Source organism: Petromyzon marinus, chromosome 51 (assembly GCF_048934315.1).
Source record: "Petromyzon marinus isolate PM22_M1 ecotype Great Lakes invasive population chromosome 51, UKy_Petmar_22M1.pri1.0, whole genome shotgun sequence".
Lineage (NCBI taxonomy): Eukaryota > Metazoa > Chordata > Hyperoartia > Petromyzontiformes > Petromyzontidae > Petromyzon > Petromyzon marinus.
The window spans coordinates 13,195,464-13,216,694 of NC_133717.1; the positions used below are offsets into that span (position 1 = coordinate 13,195,464).

The following is a 21,231-nucleotide window of genomic DNA, read 5'->3' on the forward strand; positions in this document are numbered from 1 at the left end:
TACCATTACGGCCTTCATAGATGCTTGCTAAGAGCACTTGCCCCAACAATCTACTCAGGCTTTGTCTTTTTGCTGATACCTACTGACAGCCAACACCAGTGACAATTATCTGAACAGATCATGGGCATCCCCTAGGTCGACTCGGCCTCAATTGAGTGCTTGGTCCGGTGTGTAAGCATCGCCACTGGGGGAGACATAGTTCGGCCAGGCGTGGTGCTGGTAGGCACCCACTCTCTCGTGTGCCATTCCAGCCTTCATAGGTGCTGCTCGCTAGCAGCACTTGCCTCAACAGTTCTGGTTAAGGCTATACGGGGGGGATCTTTTTCTCTGTGTTTGTGCGCCGCTGCAAGGGTGGTGGAGCTCACGGGCGATGTGACCCCAGACGCCCGTGCCATCGCGAGCGCCGACCTGATCGTCACAACCCCGGAGAAGTGGGACGGTGTGAGCCGCAGCTGGCACAGCCGCTCCTACGTCAAACAGGTGGCGCTGCTCGTTATCGACGAGATCCACCTGCTGGGTAAGTGGCTCCATTGCCCTGAGTGTGCAGACGTGTGTGTGGGATTGAGTGTATAGATGTGTAGTGCAGCGGTTAGCGTACTGCTCGACAAATCTAGTGACCCGATTCCAAGTCACGGCCAACACCAGTGAAGAATATCCAAACCGTTTCTGGGCGTCCCCTAGGTCGACTCTGCCTCAAATGTGTACCTGGTGCAGTGCATAAACATCGCTACTAGGGAGACAGAAGTGGCCGGGCGGATGTGGTGCCGTGCCGGCCTTCACAGGTGCGCACTAACAGCACTTGCCCTAAAAGTTTGTTTCGGAGGATCTTTGTCATTGTATTGGCATTGCAGTGGTTCGCACAGCGCGCTACAATCTATGCCACCTGCGTTCCAGAGAGAATGTATGTGAGTGGTGGCATCATGGTTCACACACAGTGGCATTTGCTCAGGGGCCTTCACTGCGTAGTCTTGGGAAATCTACTTCGAGCTGACCGCCACCGGCAGGGAAGGGCAATGCCAAACACATGTTTGAGCAGCACGACAGGCTGACTGACTTTAAATTAATATGCGAGCGAGTTAACGAGCGTGCAAGCTGTGAGCTAGTGAGTAGTTGGGTGCGTGAGTGATCGACGGAGCGAGCAAGCAACTGAACGAGCGAGCAAGCAACTGAACGAGCGAGTGGGCTAGCTGCGAGCCAGCGAGTGAGCGAGTAAGCGGTCTCTGTGCCATCGCAGGCGACGATCGAGGTCCAGTGCTGGAAGTGATCGTGTCTCGCACGAACTTCATCTCGTCGCACACGGAGAAGCCGGTGCGCGTGGTCGGGCTGTCCACGGCGCTCGCCAATGCCAGGGACCTCGCCGATTGGCTTGCCATCAAACAGGTGATTCAAGTCACCTGTTGTATTTGTACATGTGCGCGCGTGTGTGTGCGTGCACGTGTGTGTGCGTGCTCTGTGTGTGTGTGTGCGTGCTCGTGTGTGTGTGTGCGTGCTCTGTGTATGTGTGTGCGTGCTCGTGTGTGTGTGTGCGTGCACGTGTGTGTGCGTGCTCTGTGTGTGTGCGTGCACGTGTGTGTGCGTGCTCTGTGTATGTGTGTGCGTGCTCTGTGTATGTATGTGTGTGCGTGCTCTGTGTATGTATGTGTGTGCGTGCTCTGTGTATGTGTGTGCGTGCACGTGTGTGTGCGTGCTCTGTGTGTGTGTGTGCATGCACGTGTGTGTGCGTGCACGTGTGTGTGTGCGTGTGTGCTCGTGTTGCTCACCGTGTGCGTGCGTGCTCCGCACAGGTGGGCCTCTTCAACTTCCGCCCGTCTGTGCGTCCCGTGCCCCTTGAGGCTCACATTCACGGCTTCCCAGGGCAGCACTACTGCCCTCGCATGGCAACCATGAACAAGCCGACCTTCCAAGGTGCTGCCCCCGCACATCATTTCACTCACTCGACCGCTCGCTCAACCGCATTCTCTCTCAATCTCTCACTCTCTCTCACTCAATCAAATACTCGCCCAATAATTCGCTGAAACCCCCAAACCACTCACTTTTTCCCTCGCTTTTACCACTGGCTTACTCAATATGTGTGTGGATATCTGTGTGTGTGTGTGAATTTGTATGTATATGTGGATATGTGCGTGAGGTTTCATGGGTACGAGTGTGCACGTGAGTGTGCGTCTGTATGTATGTGGAGAGCGGTAGTGCAGCGGATAGCGCGCTGCGCTACGAACCCGGTGACCCAAGTTAAAACTCCTGCTCACGGCCAACATCAGTGGACGATTATCTGGACCTATCCTAGGCCTCCCCTAGGTCGACTCGGCCTCAAATGAGATTATTTGTGAGCTTAAATGAACGTGAACACACTAGCATGCACACACACACACTAATAAGTGATGTACAGCATACATTTATTTTATGTATATATAATAGTGCTTTAAAAAATTATTCCTCTCAGTCTTGCGGTACAACTGTTCATATTTGCACATAGGTATTGGTTATCTGTGTGGTACATTTCAGTGATTCATTTAGGAGGTTTTTTTTGTAGTTTTCGTGAAAATCTGTCTGGTTCGCCTTGGATTATTGACAGACACGATATTTCTTCGGCAAAGAATCGCTCGCCAAACAGCCGATTTACACGTCATCAAGATTACAGCCGTAAAATGTGTGGATTTATAGACACCGCCAGCTCAGCGATTCATTTTCGCAGCCGGTGGAGCTCACGAGCTCACGGCAGCTTGCTTGCTTGCTTGCGGTTGGCGGTACGTACGTTGAAAGTCTCTTTAGAGATTGAATCATCATTGTGAAAATAATGACGCTCGCCAAAAAAAAAAAGCCATTTTTACTTTTCTAGGTAAGGCCCACTGAGCTAGGTATCATTTTTCAGAAGCGACTTGACCACACATGATAGCGCAACAAAGTCACTTATCACGTGGAAATGTATAGTGAGCCAAATATTATAAACGCATGTTTCTAAAAGTGGAGGAAAAAACTGGGAGGACTCGGAGAAAAATCCACACGACCACGTGGAGAAAATGCAAACTCCAAATATACAGCAGGCTTTAGGGTCGGGATCAAACCCACGACCTCCTGTATACCAGGCAAGGTAGTTAACATCTCGCCCACGATGGTGCCACATCACCTGGGACAGCTAAGCGCACAACTCTCGCCCTGTCACCGTCTCAAACTTCCTAAGCCTTCGTGTGCTCATTTCACTCAGCCCCGGATGAAACTTTTTCGCTAAATAAATAACATACTCCCACACCCAGAAAACAACATCCCTTTTGTGTTCGAAACACAATTTGCAGCTACTGTGTATTATTGGGAGGCAGCATTTTTCTTCTCTTGTTGTGTATTGTGTGTGTGTGGCTTTTCCGCCCACTTAATGTCACGCTGCATTGGGTCAGTAGCATTTTCCAGTCACCGGGTCTCCGCACAAATGCGCCCGGACGTTATGATTAATGGGGTCATAATGTGGATATGGCTGCCACTGCTGTCTGTTGAGAGAGCTGCTGATTGAATGGAAAGCGCTCTATTTAGCGACAATTATTTCTTCGCACGCAGATTGTAGAGGCTTGTTGAATATTTGTTGAAATTTTGCGCGCGAGCACTACTCCCGTCTTACCCCCTCGTAGCTTGCTGCTGCGTGGCGGCGTCTGAATGCGTCGTGGTGCTGTGTGTGGGTTAATCCTCGTGTGTGGATTAACCCGCGTGTGTGTAGTCTGTGAATTCATCAGTTGGTAACATTGGCAGCATTTGTCAAACCCTCGTCAGATCTCAACCAATGCATTCCGATGGGTTCATAAACTTTGGGACCACAATGTGGGAACCCAAGTCGATTTTCTTTAAGACAAATTGGCTTTCGTCAGAGAGAACGTGGAATGTCCACCAGTCGTGCAGAACTACATGAGTGGTGGACGATGCGGCTGCCCACGTGGATACCACGATGCTGCTGCCCACGTGGCTAACACGATGCTGCTGCCGACGTGGCTAACACGATGCTGCTGCCCACGTGGCTAACACGATGCTGCTGCCCACGTGGATACCACGATGCTGCTGCCCACGTGGCTAACACGATGCTGCTGCCCACGTGGCTAACACGATGCTGCTGCCCACGTGGCTAACACGATGCTGCTGCCCACGTGGCTAACACGATGCTGCTGCCCACGTGGCTAACACGATGCTGCTGCCCACGTGGCTAACACGATGCTGCTGCCCACGTGGATACCACGATGCTGAAGCCCACGTGGCTAACACGATGCTGCTGCCCACGTGGCTAACACGATGCTGCTGCCCACGTGGCTAACACGATGCTGCTGCCCACGTGGATAACACGATGCTGCTGCCCACGTGGCTAACACGATGCTGCTGCCCACGTGGCTAACACGATGCTGCTGCCCACGTGGCTAACACGATGCTGCTGCCCACGTGGCTAACACGATGCTGCTGCCCACGTGGCTAACACGATGCTGCTGCCCACGTGGCTAACACGATGCTGCTGCCCACGTGGATAACACGATGCTGCTGCCCACGTGGCTAACACGATGCTGCTGCCCACGTGGCTAACACGATGCTGCTGCCCACGTGGCTAACACGATGCTGCTGCCCACGTGGCTAACACGATGCTGCTGCCCACGTGGCTAACACGATGCTGCTACTCGCGTCGATCGCTCGTCTCCGCGTCCGCCTGCCGTCCCCACAGCGATCCGCACGCACTCCCCGGCCAAGCCCGTGCTCATCTTCGTGTCGTCTCGGAGGCAGACGCGTCTCACCGCCCTCGACCTCATCGCCTTCCTGGCCGGCGAGGACAATCCCAAGCAGTGGCTTCACACGGACGAGACCGAGGTGAACCCCACGAGTCGCCCCCCTGCCCCGTACATCGCGTGGGTTTTCTCAGTGCACCGCAGTTTCCGATCTACCAAACGGAGACGTCCCCCGCCCGCCCCCTCCCCGTATAGCCTGCTCATGTAAAGCGGTTCTGGTTCTCGGCCTTGATGTTGACGGTGAGTGGGAATCGAACTCAGCTGGCTCGGGTACAGAGCACAGTGTGCCAACCACCACGCTCCATGCACACAAAAAGACAAAGGTCCCACGTATAGCCTTAACAGACTGTTGGGGCAAGTGCTATTCGCAATCACCATTGGAGGTTGTCACAGCATACAAGGGGGTTGGTGGCCAACACCATATCCATTTGCCTTTGTCTCCCCCATTGCTGATGTTTTACACCCCATACCAGGTACTTATTTAAGTCTCAGTCGTCCTTGGGGAAGCCCAGAACCGCTTCAGATATTCATCACTGTTACTGGTTGTGAACAGGAATCAAACCCCGGTCGCCAGGTTCGTAGCGCAGTGGACTAACTACTCTGCCACCGCTGCTAGCTACCCCGCACACAAAGACCAAGACAAACAACTCCAATCACCATACAGCCTCAAGGTGCAGCCCTACAATTGCTTTACTAACTTCCTCTGCTAGCGGTAGGCCCCTCCTGCTGCTGATCAACTAACCGTGGTGTACCCAATCACACTGCTGGGTGGACAGGCTACGAGAGGGGGGTGGGTGTTTAAGGGACTCTCTCCGGCCCCAATGCTTTCATTTGTACAGCTGCAGCGCGTTTGGTTTGGCAGTGCCCATGGGTGCTCTGGTGTCATGCGTCAACGAGCCATGTGCTGTGAAACTTCCCATTATCAGCAACGTGGCCGGGAGATGGCAGTGCAGCGAGTGGGTTTCTGACTGAATGGATGTGTTTTTCTTCTTTGGTTCTTTCGGTAAGGTCACGTAGAATGAGAATAAAATAATAAAATAACACAATTACATTCTCACGACGTTTCGGAATCTCGCCGATTGCTGTGTGGTTTTTATCTAAGCATATATATAAAAAAAATCCACGTAAAAAATAATAATTTCAAATAGAATTGGCCAGATATCTTAACACTCGGTAAGCGTTTTTTTGTATCAATATATATCGTCGTAAAGGGTCTCTTTGACATGCTATCAGCCTAAAATAAACACTTGTTTCATTGGCCCTGAATGTCAGCACGTGGAAGACAAAGGTGGCCGGGCGTGTCGTGCCGTGCCAGCCTTAATAGACGCTCACTAACAACACGTGCAAGGACAATGTAGAGGAAGGAAGATAGCTTTTGTGTTGTGTATGCGTCACGCACGTGCACGTGGGTGTGTCTGCGTGTATGTGTGGGTGTGGGGGGTGGGGGAGTGTGGGTGTTGTGGTGGGAGCGGTGGTGGTCTCCGTGTTCGTGCGCGTTCCGAGCGAGCGGGAGCCCGCTCAGGTCATCGCGCGCATTGTTCGTGCGACAAACTCTTGCAAGTGTCCGCAGCCCAGCAGCACCTGGTCCAAGCGGTTAGCAAAACCCCTGGAGTGAACCGACATGCTTTCTTACCAACTGGATTCTGGATTCAGCAAAATTCTCAAAACGCAGTCACCATGGTCAATCAAGAGGTGGTGCGCCCCTCTCGAATGAAAGATTTTTATCCGGTGATGGAAATTCAACGTTCCCGTGACAGGGGACTAGTATGTCCATAATACAACCCCAGGTGGATGATTGTGTATTTTTTATTGACCCCAAGATGGATGATGAGCTGCTGCAATCATTCCAATCCGTTTTTATTGTTAAAAAATAAAAACAATTATCAAAGAACGATGACGCTCAGTGATAGTCCGGCATTAACTTCTGTTTTTGTTTTGCGAATGTCTTTGACAATGAAACACTGCTAGTTGTACTGGAAACTAAGGCAAAATTGGACACCGATCCCATATCAATACTGTAGATCGAAAAGTAACATGCGTAATCATGCCACTGGGCAGATTTGTCGTTGCTTGTTAGAATCATCAAACCTATCGATTCAATTCAGAAAGTGTGCCTGCTCAAAGCAGCGTGGAGCAACACGCATCTACAATCGAAGCCAACACTCTACATTTCTCATTCCTATGGCAAGGACAAGAAGAGTTGGCTTTGCGCAAAGCCATTCTATTTTTATTGACAGATGCCTGTCATCAGATCGCCCGGAACGTGCCCGATCTCATAATCTCTCGGAAGCTACGCAGGTCTGAGCCTGGATGGTGATTGGATGGGCGACCACCGTGCATAACACAGGTGCTATAGGCTGCTGCCGCGGGACTACGTCGTCGTCAGCAGCGGGCAATGCAGAACGATCAATTGTTGTACTGAACTAAGCTCCCATCGTCTGTGCTCACCGCCTTCACGAAAGCACAGAGTGGTGAAGTATGGTCAAGTAACCCCCACGACCCAAGCGGCATGGGGAGGAAGTGGGCCCTCATCCAGCAGTGGTTTTACGAAAGGGCTTCAAGTGCACGTGCTGTTGACAAAATCGTGAACAATTTGTTACAGCTCCTTGTTTGAACGGTGGTTAGAAAGGATGTCAACCCCACGTAGAGCATGCAGCATTCGTGTCCAGTAGATGGCGTAGGTGGTACATATTGTTTTTATCAGAAGGTTGGGCTTACCAACTCGCATATTCATCTCCGTGTGATCCACCAATTCTGCCTCCAAAGCTGCTAAAAGACACTCGAGCAGATGATACGTGATGTAACGTTGTGTAATATTTCCCTGGCCTGTTCCGTGCCAGCTTCTACTGCCGACGAATATACCAACCCTTCCTTAACGAATCACACTGGAGCCTCCACATAAACTTGTATCTACCCTTGACTGGTCTAACACTCAGTCGGGAAAGTAATTTGTTCAAATCCTGGTCTCGGGTTGAACCCAGCTCATCCTCAGCGTCGTCATCCCTCAAACATTAATGAACTGGGTACTTAACTGTGGGAAGCCAACCACCTAATGGGGGATCCGCGTTATAACTGTGATACTTCTGCACTGGCTCATGGCTGTCAATGGGATTACTTTAATGTTGGGGATGCACAAACATAGGGTGCCGCTTTAGCCTCACAACACCGTAGGGGTAAATGTTGTTAGCGAGCACCTATTTTGGCCGGCTTTGTGCACAACGAGTTTGCGTGGCCAGCATCATACACACCTGGCCACCCTCGCCTCCGAAGTAGTGCCGGTAGTTCATGCAATGCACAGACTTCTTATTTGCATCTGAGCTGACCTAGTTGGGGGACGAGGACAGGTTTAGATACCGCTGCTACTGCTGTCAAGCTTGGCTGGGGAAACAAACGTGTGTTTTTGGAGTTTGCAATGCAGTTTGCCGTCCCACTGCACCCACCATTCACCCACACACAGAGATCACAGGCACCCCGTATAGCCGTACAGATTGTTGTGGCAAGTGCTGTTAGCGAGCGCCTATGAAGTCCGGCACGGCGCCCGAGCGGGTTGTGTGGACAGCACCACGCTCGGCTGCCCTTTGTCGCACACGGGACAAAATGCGTTGATGTAAGGCCGAGTCAACCCAGGAGAAGACGCACGACCGGTTTAGTTACGTGGCACTGATGTTGGCCACGAGCGGGAATCCAGCTCGGGTTTTCCCGTTCGGTCGCGCAGTGCCACTGACTGCTACACTACCGCTCGCCAGGCCTCGCCAGGCGCGCTGACACAACAAAAACAACAACCGCCATTCGCCACTAAGTGGCGGTGACGTCACCACCGCGCTTGTACCAGGCTATGTGCACTTGAAGGCCTTTGAAAGTGTCGAATGCCCGCTGGCAGAAGGTCACGGGACAGACCCAGGTGCCATGGGTTGACTGACTGAGATGACTGGTCGATGCACCACCTGTGCCCCCTGCTATGCCAACAGCAAGTTGGCATGGTAGGGGGCACACACATACGCGCGCGCGTGCACCCCGTACACAAACTCGCAAACTGCCCATGTTTTTCCGCAGAATTCGACGTTAAAAAAAATAGACGCATTTTTTGTGTTTGCCCACCTCACCCCCCCCCCCTCCGCACCACTCTGAAACTCTCACAAAAAAAACACAGCTGCAATCGTCACGCAAAACTTGCATTTGCCGAGCGAAACGCACGTAACATATATGGAGTCCCTTGAGAAGTATATTCCAGGCCGAGGTGATCCTTTTCGACCTCTGGCCCCTGAACTGTCCGCGACCTCTGCTGTGTGCGTGTCTGTTTGTGTAGCTGATTAGCGAGACCCGGGAACGGGAGCGGCCCCCCCCCCGACCACCTCCGCCACCCACCCCTTCCCCCCACACATTCGCCCGTTTCCCAGTTATCCTGGGAAAAGCTTGTTTACATATCTTTTTCCACCGCCAAGCTCCAAGCCAAGACCGCCCCCACCCGCCCCCCCCCACCTCTCTCACTTGAAAACAAACCAGCCAAGGCAGTGTGTTTGTCATACCCGCTTTCCTCGCAGACTTAACGTTTTAATTTAGGTTGGTGGGTGGGTGGGTGGCAACGTAATTAACATCACAAGCCGGGCCAGGGCTCCCAAAGTATTGCCATTTTTTTTTTTGTCCTTTCCTTTTCTTTTGCTTGCAATTATTTTCCGTTTGTAGCTTTTATATCGACGTTCATGTCATGAAAAGTGTCGACGTTTCTACCCGAAATTCTCACAGCGAGCAGGGGCGACAAACTCCGCGTGTCCCCCGAGAAGAGCCGAGGAAGTAGACTTTGCTTAACCACCTTCTGAGGTCACATCCTCGTGTTGATGAATGCGCATTTTCCGTGATGTGTCATTCGTAACAGTAATATGCTGATGTTTCTTCTGTAGCCGACGATGGGAAAACGGCGAATTAAAAGTGACAACTCGGATGTGATGAGCGGGATGTTTTTTTTTTTTAGGACTGTCATTGGTGACGACAGCTTTATGATTTAGCTGTTAAGTTTAATTCGTAACGGGCGGGGTGAATGCGGTTGGGTGATTGAGCCGGCTTGGGGAGTTTATCTTCAGTACTCTATCAATCTCCTCCGTTTTTTAACCCCCCCCTTGAACGTTTGCTTTATTCAGTGCAATTTTTTTTTGTCAGCACTCTCCCGCTACGGTCTAAAAGAATGTTCCGCACGAGTCTTTTATGTCCGTCTGTACGCCCGTAACACGGAGGGGTGGAAGGTGGGGGGGGGGGGCACTGGAACCCTCCTAAGAATGATCCAGTGTGGACCAGCCCCCTCCCCCTCGGTAGAAAGTTATGCTGTTATTTACCGCAATTAAATTCAACAAAATTAAATGCATTGTTTGGTCATGCTCCTGCGTTGGCAGTTGTGCACAAGCACAATTAACAACAACAATGAAAACTAAAACTAAACGCGTTTGTCGGTAACAATACAAAGAACGCAACGGGCTACGGTTTCTGGGGTAAAGGTCGTTCTTCATTCACCAAAACGGAGCGAAGGGATTGTTATTTATGAACATGCATTTTTTTTTTACCCCAAGGGCTACTTGTCGGCTTTAAATACTTTGCAAATTAAATACATCCCCCCCAAATACAACCAACCGCGTGTTGCAAAGCGTTACATGATCCATGCGCGTGCGTGATTTTTCTTCCCTGACAAGGCTCTGCTTGCGGAAGCGATGTTCAGTCTGAAAACGGCAACGTGTGCTGTCCCCTTTTTAACGGAAGGCGTAAACCCATAAGGTGGAACAGATCTTATCTCATAGATACACACCCCGAAGGCCGTGTCGCCCGGTACTGTTGGACACAAACGCTTCCTTTAATGAGATAACAAAAAAACGTTTAAATCGCAAGCACATTCCCATGATGTCACTTGCAGGGTAGAGGTTTGCTACCTGAGATGCAAAACGCTCGGACGTACCGTGGGAATAAGAATGTGTCAGTACTGGAAGACGGGGAAAAAACTCTTATGGAACTGACAAAAACCTGAATTGTTTTACGTAATGTTCCGGAAGGATATAGGACGATCCCGGGAAAATCAGGACCAGTGGCAACCCTACTTCAGCGACGCATTCACAACGTGGAGAAATAACAGTGCTAATGATGGTTGAAATTCATGAAGGCGCTCTTAAGCAATGGATCTCAGAACGCCGTGCATGCAGGGGAGAAGTTACCGCGGGGGGAAATAATAAAGAGACAGATCGAGAACCAGAGTGACGGAGAGAGAGGCGTGTTTAACAGCTGGTGGGGTCTTCAGCCGGGACTAATTTCTCCAGCGACCTCCAAAGACAGTCACCGCATAGCACGGCACTTTCAGATGCGCTTCTGCGGCCGTCTGGAACTCTCTTCCGGGAGCTGTGCACTTTTAAATCATCGTCGACATTGACAAAGTCATTATTTTAGAATTTGCCTTTTGTGTTTAGTTTTGTTGTCCTCCACCCGCACCTCCTGTTAGCACGGTTGGCTACGTACGTTGCAAAGGAAGATCAACACGCGTGCGTACATACGAGAGGAGAAGTGCTGCTGCCACTGGAGCTCTGTTCCAAATCATACTAGGCATCCTGATACCGGCTCACCTTTCAAATAACATTTTAACATCTTTACGTTTCCATATATGTTTTACCGGCTACACAATACAGTTTTTGTTTTTTTAAGCAGATCGGTCTGCTGACCAATGGGCACTTGTCACGTGTTGTAATTTTTGTGCTGGATCTGTTCGCCAGTTGCTTTTTTGAGATGTTCTTTTTTATTGTAAATTACCCTGGGATGCTGTGCATGGAGAGCAATATACAAAAGAAGACCTGTGTTGTGTTGTACTATTGCAACATTAAACTCTTGTTGAACAAACCTGGTGGTTACACAACCTAGATTCGAATCTGCAAGATAAGAGCTCTTTGTATTTTTTTTTGTCGTTTGTATCTTTATTTACAACTGCGTAGGTTTTCGCAATTGTCCTGAGGAGCTCTCTCCGTGAGCTTTCCTCCCACGATGACCTCCCACGTTCTGCTGCGCGCGTGCCCTCGGCACGTGGGCCGAAACGTCGGACGTCGTGCCGAACAGCAGCGTGCTGCGCAGCGCGGGAACACGTCGGCGCTGTATCTTTATTTGAACACCCGATGCTCAGTCCAAGGAACCTCTATTCATCCCAAGAACCATTAGTGTTGATCCTCGTGCCTTGCCCAATGAGACAGATGGCCCCTTGTGCTCACCACTGAATCAGCCAGCCGTGTGTCTGAGTGTTGGTGTGCGTCTTTGTGTGTGCGTGGAGGGGAGCGGTGGTGCAGCGGTTAGCGCGCTGCGTTACGAACCCGGCGGCCCGAGTTCGATTCCCGCTCGCGGCCACCAACACCGGTGACGATTATCAGAACCGATCCTGCGCCGCCCCTAGGCCGTCTCGGCCTAAGATGAGTGCATAGCTGTCAGCCCGTCAGGTCCATACGGGGTACAGCCATTTTAATACGGGCAAAAAAAAATATTTATCTTTGTGTTTGTCCCTTGTGATGAGACTTTGTACGATGAGCGTTGAAATGTATAAAAGCACGGGGTGACCAATAAGGTCTGAATTAGTCTGTAGTAAGGTAGGCACTAATAAGGGGTTGACAGGTATGTGAGTACCTGGTGCGATGTGTAAATATCGCCACTGGGGAGACAAAGGCGGTGGAGTGTGGTGCTGGCCACCCCCACCCACCCTCTCGTGCTCCGTGCCTGCCTTCTCTAGGTGCTCGTTTGACAGCACTTGCCCCGACAGTCCGTTAAGGCCACACGGGGGGGGGGATCCTTTGTCTTTGTGCACAGATGGAGCACATCATCTCGACGGTGAAGGACTCGAACCTGAAGCTGTGTCTGGCGTTCGGCATCGGCATGCACCACGCGGGCCTGCACGAGCGCGACCGCCGCACCGTGGAGGAGCTCTTTGTCAACACCAGGATCCAGGTCAAACTCACGGCTCACAGCGCACACACACGTACACGCGCTCGCACGCACGCGCACGTGCGCACGCTTACGCACGTGCACGCACACAGACGTACACGCGTACACCCGCACACGCGCGCACACGCTCGCATGTGCACTTGCATACACGCGCACGTACATGTACGCACTTCATGGGCACACACATACACTCGTGCGCACGCACGCGCACATTCGTACACGCGCGCACATGTGCACTTACACACGCACGTACATGTACACGTCCATAATAAAGGTTTTTGGGTTAGATCGCGTTTATTTATAAATGTGTCGTAACCCTCCACCACCCGACACGGCCAATCAGCAAAGAAAAGTGTCACGTTGACAAAAGACAAATAATTCACTACTTCAGCCCACCGGTGTGTTGAAGAGTTAATCCACATTTACAGTTTGAGTACGACGTTTCGCTGGTAAATACTTCCAGCATCATCGGGCAATTCGCCAGAATGGTAAAGCCCTCGCTTGCTCCCGGTTTTATATAGAGCAGAAGAGTGACGTCATCACTTAACTCATCAGGTGCAGTGATTAGAGGCGGAGGGGGGGGTAATGTAATTATATAATCGATTAGTAATCAGTCATTGGTTATGATTAGTAATGAGTTGTAGATTAGTAATTCTTTAAATCAAAATGTAATGTGTATTATTTAATAATACGCTTCCAGGCCGCACTGAGCCGGTAGCTGTCAGAGCGATTAAAGTTATTCTTGTTCCTCTCAATTTCAATGGATTCTCTAATTAGTCTTTGCCAGTAATAATTAGTTTTACACACCACTGCAACATTGTCAAAATCAATTGAGTGTCCTTGTTGACAAGCATGTTCTGCCACTGCCGACAGTTGTGTTTGAGATAATTTAATATTTCTCTGATGTTCTTTTAGTCTTACGCTGATGTTACGTCCCGTCTGCCCAATGTAGCAGCTGCCACATGAACAATTAATCCGATATACACCTTCTGTTGATAGTTTAGTTCAGCTACCGGCTCAGTGCGGCCTGGAAGCGTATTATTAAATAATACACATTACATTTTGATTTAAAGAATTACTAATCTACAACTCATTACTAATCATAACCAATGACTGATTACTAATCGATTATATAATTACATTACCCCCCCCTCCGCCTCTAATCACTGCACCTGATGAGTTAAGTGATGACGTCACTCTTCTGCTCTATATAAAACCGGGAGCAAGCGAGGGCTTTACCATTCTGGCGAATTGCCCGATGATGCTGGAAGTATTTACCAGCGAAACGTCGTACTCAAACTGTAAATGTGGATTAACTCTTCAACACACCGGTGGGCTGAAGTAGTGAATTATTTGTCTTTTGTCAACGTGACACTTTTCTTTGCTGATTGGCCGTGTCGGGTGGTGGAGGGTTACGACACATTTATAAATAAACGCGATCTAACCCAAAAACCTTTATTATGAATAATATTGGTCGTGAAAGCCTATGTACACGTCCACGCGCACACACGTACACACGTACATTCACACACGTACACACACGCGCACGCACATACACGTTCACGCACGCACACACGCGCACGCACACACGCACACATGTCCACATGTACGCACGCACACGCGGAGGCAACGGGCGACCTGCGCCCAGCATCGGCGCTTCCATCCGGTGCTTGTGTCGGAAAATGATGTTTGTGTCTTAATCTAACATTTGTATCTTAGCCTGGTGTTGGTGTCTAAATCGGGTCTCTGTGTCCAAGCGTGATCTTCGTGTTTGAATCTGGTCATTGTGTATTGATCTAATCACTGTCTCAATTGTGATGCGCATGAAACTCTTATTTACGTTTCAGTCTTGTCTCGTGTTTTATCATGAGCCATTTGTTTGAATCTAGTATGATGTGTATCAGAATCGGCATCTTTATTTAGACCGGAGGAAGAATCCAGTGAACTATTAAGCTCTTTTTCACAGATGTCCAGTACGAGCGGGTCAGCAAGTATGTGTGTGTTCATCTCATATTTGCGTGGGAATCTCATCTTAACTAATGAATGTCTTCCGAATGTTCGAGTCTGCCCTTTGTGTTTACACATGATGTGTGTTCAAATCTAGTATTTGTGTTGAATTTGGATATGTATGTTTTAATCTGCATGTGTGCATGTGTACGTGAAGCTGATGTTTATACCTGAATGTGGCCCTGCGGCTCGCACCCTGTATCTGGACCCCCTATCACGTTGGCCGTGATCTTGACCGCGTCGTTATTGAAGGAACATCACCTCTTGCAGGTGCTGATTGCCACCAGCACGCTGGCCTGGGGGGTGAACTTCCCAGCTCACCTGGTCATCATCAAAGGCACCGAGTACTTTGACGGAAAAACCCGGAGATACGTGGACTTCCCTATCACAGGTGCGAACACACGTGGCAGGTTCTGGTAGGAGAGCTGTTTAACACACACACACACATAAAGTGACCTGCCAATTACATCATCTCCCAAGTTCGTATATGCAGATGTCATAGACATTGCTGCACAGGGCACAAACCTCTAACAGTGTATCTAATCTTATTAGGCCATCGTCTTTCTCTTCAATGAATTATCCTATGTACTCTGTAATTAACCCATAACAAAGGTGATGGTGCTGCTGCTGCTGCTGATGATGGTGATGTGGTTGGGCAGATGATGGCAGAAATTATGTATTTAGAAAGAAGTTGATCATGTGCACATGACAATGATTAGATGATGACATAAATGATGATGCTTACAATGACCTGATGGCGATGATGATGATGTACATGATAGTGTGCTGAGAAAGATTATCATCATGATAGTTACTTGACGACGATGTTGACGACTAGGATAATGATGATACTAAGTTGCTGAGAATGACACTGCTGATGATGACAATGTCAATAATGACCTGACGATGATAATTGTGGATATGATGTGTTGACAAAGATGAAGAGCACGGTGATGATGATGATGGCGATTATGATGATGGAGACAGTGATTGGCTCATAACAGTAACAATGATGATGATTCAGAATAAAATATATTTATTTTGACCAGAGGAGGAATCCAATGAGCTATGAAGCTCTTTTGCACAGATGTCCAGTTGGGGCGGGTCAGCAAGTTACATCAACAAACATTACATATCAAGCAGTCATCTTTTCTCACTAGTTTCCACTCCTCCCTCAAAACTCACTTTCTTTCCCCTTGCTTACCCCACGACGCCTTAATCTTGCCTCTATAACCACTACTGTTCCCGCTCCCTCTTCACAATCTCTCTCCAAAGCTAGCACTCATTCCCCATCTATCCAATCCATTCATCAAGACTTGGCTCTCATCAGTTTCGCTTTGACCTAATTCACGCATGAAACAGATGCGCCCCACTACCTCCTCTCATCTATTCACCCCATCTCCGCCATCGCGTTCATACGTACCGTTCTCAATTCTCTCTAAAGCGCACTTAGTCAAGGCATAAATGACGTGAATGTAAGAATACAAAAAAAAAAGTGGTCACCTATGATGATGACGATGAAAGACCAGCAAATATCTCGCCTCCGTGGTGGCGCGAGTGACGGGCCGCCCGTTGTGGCCCACGCTGCAGACGTCCTGCAGATGATGGGCCGTGCCGGGCGCCCTCAGTTCGACGATCAAGGCAAGGCGGTGATCTTCGTGCACGACCTCAAGAAGGACTTCTACAAGAAGTTCCTCTACGAGCCCTTCCCGGTAGAGTCGAGGTGAGACGGCCCCCTCTCTCAAACCTGTCTCTCGAAAAAAATTCCCCCACGTCCCTCGTCAACGCATGCCAACGCGCGTCGGCTCTGCCCGTCTGTCCGCCGGTCTGTAGCGCGAGGTGGGGCGGCACGATAAACTCTCGTGGAGTTCGATCGAATTTTTGGCCAAAGGCCCCCCGTGGTGTAATGTTTTGTTGCCGCCTGGGATCGTACGGTTGGCTACGTACGGTGCGAAAGAGATTCAACATACATACGTACATGCGTGCAAGAGATCAAGGGGTCGTAGTCTCACACTTGCCAGTAAGGTGCAGGTGAGACTCATCTCCTTATCTCCTCCCATGAACCTGTATCCCTTCTTAAACGCTTTCCAACCAAAGTGGAAATTTCGATTTAAAGCTTTCGTGACTGCAATGATTCATCTTCTTTGGTTCTTTCGGTAAAGTCACGTACAATTTTATCAATTTATTATTTTATTCTCATTCTACGTGACTTTACCGAAAGAACCAAAGAAAAAGTGGAAATTGTTCATCATTAGCTCTGTTGGTCCGTCCGTGTGTCTGCAACAGTGGGCCATGATTATTCGCGTTTAAATAGGAACGAGTAGAGAGTGGTATTGCTGTGTAGGACGGAGGCTTTGCTCAACACGAGGATAATCGTCAATAATATAATCAGCCCGCACACTTTCCGCACCGCTCATTAAACAACAGCAATACGAACGCAATCTATTCGTAGGCTTTCACGACGAAATAGTACGATTCGCAATTGGTTTCTTTTGGGTGAGGTCGTCGCGTAATTAACGTGTCCATCGCAAACCCTCCTCAATCCCGACAGAGACAATTCGTAAAGGTGTGACGTGAATCGAACGCGGCCAGGCTTATCACTGCCTCGGCAGTGCCACCAGTCGGTGCCGTTGTTGTTGTCGTTGGAGAGGAATCTCACGACGTTTCATGTGTACCGACGTTTCGCTCGAGACCTCGTCCACTTTGCAAGGCTGCACAGGGTTGGAACGTGTGTTGCCATTCCCGACTCCGTACGTGTGTCCTAGTTTGTTGGAGGTACTCGCTGACCATCTCAATGCTGAAATCACCTCTGGCACCATCACCTCCAAGCAAGACGCCATGGACTACATCACCTGGACCTATTTCTTCCGTCGGCTCATCATGAACCCCAGGTGCATCTCGGCGTGTGTCAATCAGTGCGTGCGTGCGTGCGGAGTGTATGTCTGTGTGTTAGTGAATACCATTGAGTGTGTATGTATGTGTGTGAAAGTGACTGTGTGTGTGTGTGTGTGATTGCAAGTATGAGTAAGCGTGTGAATGTGTTTATATGTGGGGAGCGGTAATGTAGCCGTCAGCGCACTACGCTATGAACCCAGCAACCTGAATGCAGTTCCCACTCGCGACCAACACCAGTGGTGATTATCTGAACCGGTCCTGGGCCTCCCCTAGGTCTACTCAGCCTCAAATTAGTGTCTGCTGTGGTGTGCAGTTAACATCGCCACTGGGTAGACAAAAGCGGTTAGCCGTTATACTTGCCACCTACCCCCTCGTGTGCTATTCTGGCCATAACAGATTCACGCCAACAGCTTGTTTAAAGCGACACGGGAAGATCTTTTGTCTTCGGGATTCTGGGCCTCCCCTAGGTCAGCTAAGCCTTAAATGAATACCTGTAGCAACAACCGGGGGGGGCGATGTAAATCCTCGGATAATTTTTGTAATTGACCCAGATTTCAAGGGCCGCCTGTGCCTGCCGCGCGAGTCGATACTGCGCTGATCATCGCGCAATAAAACGGCACGGCCCTTGTTTTTGCAGGGGAGGGGGGGAGAGGGGGTTCGCCTCTTTAAGAAGCAGCGCTTGAGCGGTAGTTACACACCGCCACGGCACACACGATTCCACGGGCTAATTCCGCGGATCTCCTTAAGACCGTCGGTGATTTCCGTGAGCAAACACGTAATTACGCAAGGCAGCTCGACGTACACGGGAGACCTCGGAGGTGCCAATGTAAATACATCATCGCTCGCTCGCTCGCTCGGTGGTGGTGGTGGTGGTGACTGGGAGGAGCGGCTATCGGTGGTGGCGGGCGGGAGGGGGTTTGTTTTTTTTACACCCTCCTGAGAGTGTGGGAGAGAGAGAGAGAGAGAGGAAGGTGAGCGATGCCGCAAGCTGATCCTGACAGAGCGGAATAAATCACCAGGCCAGCGCCGTGTCCAGCGTGTGCGGCGAGGTTAGCGGTCACTCGGCAACGATCCCATCGATCGTAACGGCTGCGGCTACCGCCGCTGCTGCTGCTGCTGCTTCCCCCCGCTGTTTGCTAAACGCGGCAGAGGCGAACGTTATTTTTAACTGTGCGCGTTTCAAAGGCAATGATTGGCAATGCGTTCAGACTTGGAAAAAAAACGTGATGGAATATGGCCAGTAGGTGGGTAGGTAGGGAGGTGGATTGATTGTATATGTGTAGGTAGATTGATAAGTAGGCGTTTGTGTGGGTGAACGGCTGTGTAGATACATTGTGTGTCAGTGGATTAGTAGTTGGATGAGAGTGGTTGAGTTTAAAGGTGTGCAGATGCTTGCATAGGTTGGTTGGTATGTTCATAGGTAGGTTAGCATGTCAGTGTGTGGGTGGGTTATTGGGTGGGTGGTAGGTATCTGTGTAGGGTGGGTGGGTCTGTGAGTGTTTAGATATGTAGGCATGTAACTGGGTACGTGAGTTGGTATGTAGGTAGGCGTGTTGTTGGATGGGTGGGTAAGTAGGTGGGTAGGTGCATGGCTGGGATTGGTAGGTGGCTGGTTGGTTTGGTTGTTAGGTATGTAAGCAGATCGATGGGTGGGTATCTCGGTAGGATTTTTGATTATTTCCAATCAATACTCATTTAAGCAGAGTCACACCACAATGCTCGCTTTTTACATAAAACTCTGGCTCCGTAAAAGAGTGCAAGTTGTATATCATTGTGGACTATTTCCACTGGACATGCGGTAAACCATAAATCACGGTGGGGTTATAGGCTAATGGATCCCTGCTGCTAGAGACATTATAGGACCCGCAGATGTTAAGAACTGCTTAAAAAGCAATAGGAATACATTGTAATTCTAATACTGATTGCAGCTGTGGTGAAGATTATGCACAGGAAGGGAAGTTAACCGTGGCTTATTAAACCAGATGCTTTACACGAGATTTACGTATTCACACTGCCGTCATGTTAGTGCGGTTACGATGCAAATAGAGGCTGCTGCTGCAGCTACTGCTTCTTCTGCTGTTGCCGCTGCTACCGCCGCTGCTATTGTCACTATTGCCGCCGCTATTGCTGCTGCTGCTGCTGCAGCGGATACTGCTGGTGCGGCTGCTGCGGATGCTACGGCTACAACTTTTGCCGCTGCCACAGTGGCGGTGTAACGGTCAGCGCACTGGGCTTGCAATCCGGAGGTCGCTCGTTCGATTCCCTCTCCGCCTCTGTTGTCCACCGAGCAGTGTTAATGGACGAAACTGACGTTGGTCGATTGGCAAGTGACGTGTGTCACATGTGATTAAAGTGTGGGTGCTCCCACCTCTTTCAAATGCGTCTGGTCAGCGTGGAAGAGTGGGCAAAAATACCCTCTCGATGGGCTCACGAATAAAGCATCCTCTCACTGAGGCCCTTGTGCCCAGCAAGCACTTGCAGGGCTGCACCTTTATCTTCCAGCATGTATTCGGTGTTGGGGATTGCGTGGCCTCGCGTGAACGTTTAATAACTAAGAGTGTTCGACTGCTTTAGTCGACGAGTCTCAGGGTTATGACTCCCATAGAATGTACGTATGTTGGAACTTCTTTCGCACCATACGTAGCCAACCGTGCTCATCGGAGGTGCGGGCGGGATGGGGGTAGGACATTCAGACTCGACTCGTTCTCCACGGTTTGTCACCGACGAGACTCGGACCGTGACTAAAATACAAACATTGATGACTAAGTGAACGTTGGTGGCGCTTCTCTTTTCCATCCGCAGCTACTACAAACTTGAGAGCATTGACCATCAGGTGATCAACAACTTCCTGTCGGGGCTGGTGGGAAGTGCCCTCTTTGACTTGGAGTTCTCGGGATGTATAGAGGTCGGGGAGGTGAGTTGTTAGCCATCGGCATCGCCATCATCATACAGTTAGAACCCCTCTTAGCGACGGTAATTGGTTCTACGAAACCGGTCGTTAAGTGATTTGGTCATTAAGCGAGTATAGCAAATACACGTTAAGGCTTAATTCGTTCCGATAGCATCGAAAGTTTCCCTTTTTCCCCCAAACATGGGGAATGGTCGGTAAGCGGACACATTGGACTCTATGGAGGCCTGTCGTGTGAACAGGAGTGGTCGTTAAGAGGTGTTCTACTGTATTTGTCATCGACATCATCATCATCATTATTGTTGTCGTAATCAGTGGAGGTTGCAGCAGTGTTGTCACTGTCACCACCTTTGCATCATCATTGTCATCATCATTGTCATCACTGTCATTTGCATCTTTGGAATAAGCTTCAGCAGCCTGCAGGATCATCATCTCAGCAGCAAGAGCATCACTATCGCGATTGTCACATGATGGCCGTCATCGGCAAGCATGAGAATGATCACGAACATTTGTCACCAGCATCAACAATTATCAGCATGGTCACGTTGTTGTACTTGCACTTCACGATTCGCGTGAAAGTGTAAAAAATGTTCTCGCTGTCCGTGCGCGTGTGCGTGTGTGCTTGCGTGCATGCGCTTGTTTAGACGCTGTGTCTAGAGTGTCGAGTGCTCCCGTAGTGGTTGGCACTCTGCACCACCACCATCCCTTGCAAAACTGGGTTCAATTACG

At 49.9% G+C, this 21,231-nt stretch overlaps 1 protein-coding gene across 1 annotated transcript in view; it reads left to right on the forward strand.

Moving 5' to 3' along the window:
* Positions 1-21,231, forward strand: part of ASCC3 (activating signal cointegrator 1 complex subunit 3) — a 117,268-nt gene that overhangs the window by 46,326 nt on the left and 49,711 nt on the right. The window contains exons 28-36 of the mRNA XM_032973575.2: positions 351-517; positions 1,235-1,380; positions 1,785-1,905; positions 4,685-4,827; positions 12,558-12,695; positions 14,970-15,090; positions 16,290-16,422; positions 17,465-17,590; positions 20,397-20,508. Of these exons, the coding sequence (XP_032829466.2) occupies positions 351-517; positions 1,235-1,380; positions 1,785-1,905; positions 4,685-4,827; positions 12,558-12,695; positions 14,970-15,090; positions 16,290-16,422; positions 17,465-17,590; positions 20,397-20,508 (1,207 nt within the window). The remainder of the gene's footprint in view (positions 1-350; positions 518-1,234; positions 1,381-1,784; positions 1,906-4,684; positions 4,828-12,557; positions 12,696-14,969; positions 15,091-16,289; positions 16,423-17,464; positions 17,591-20,396; positions 20,509-21,231) is intronic.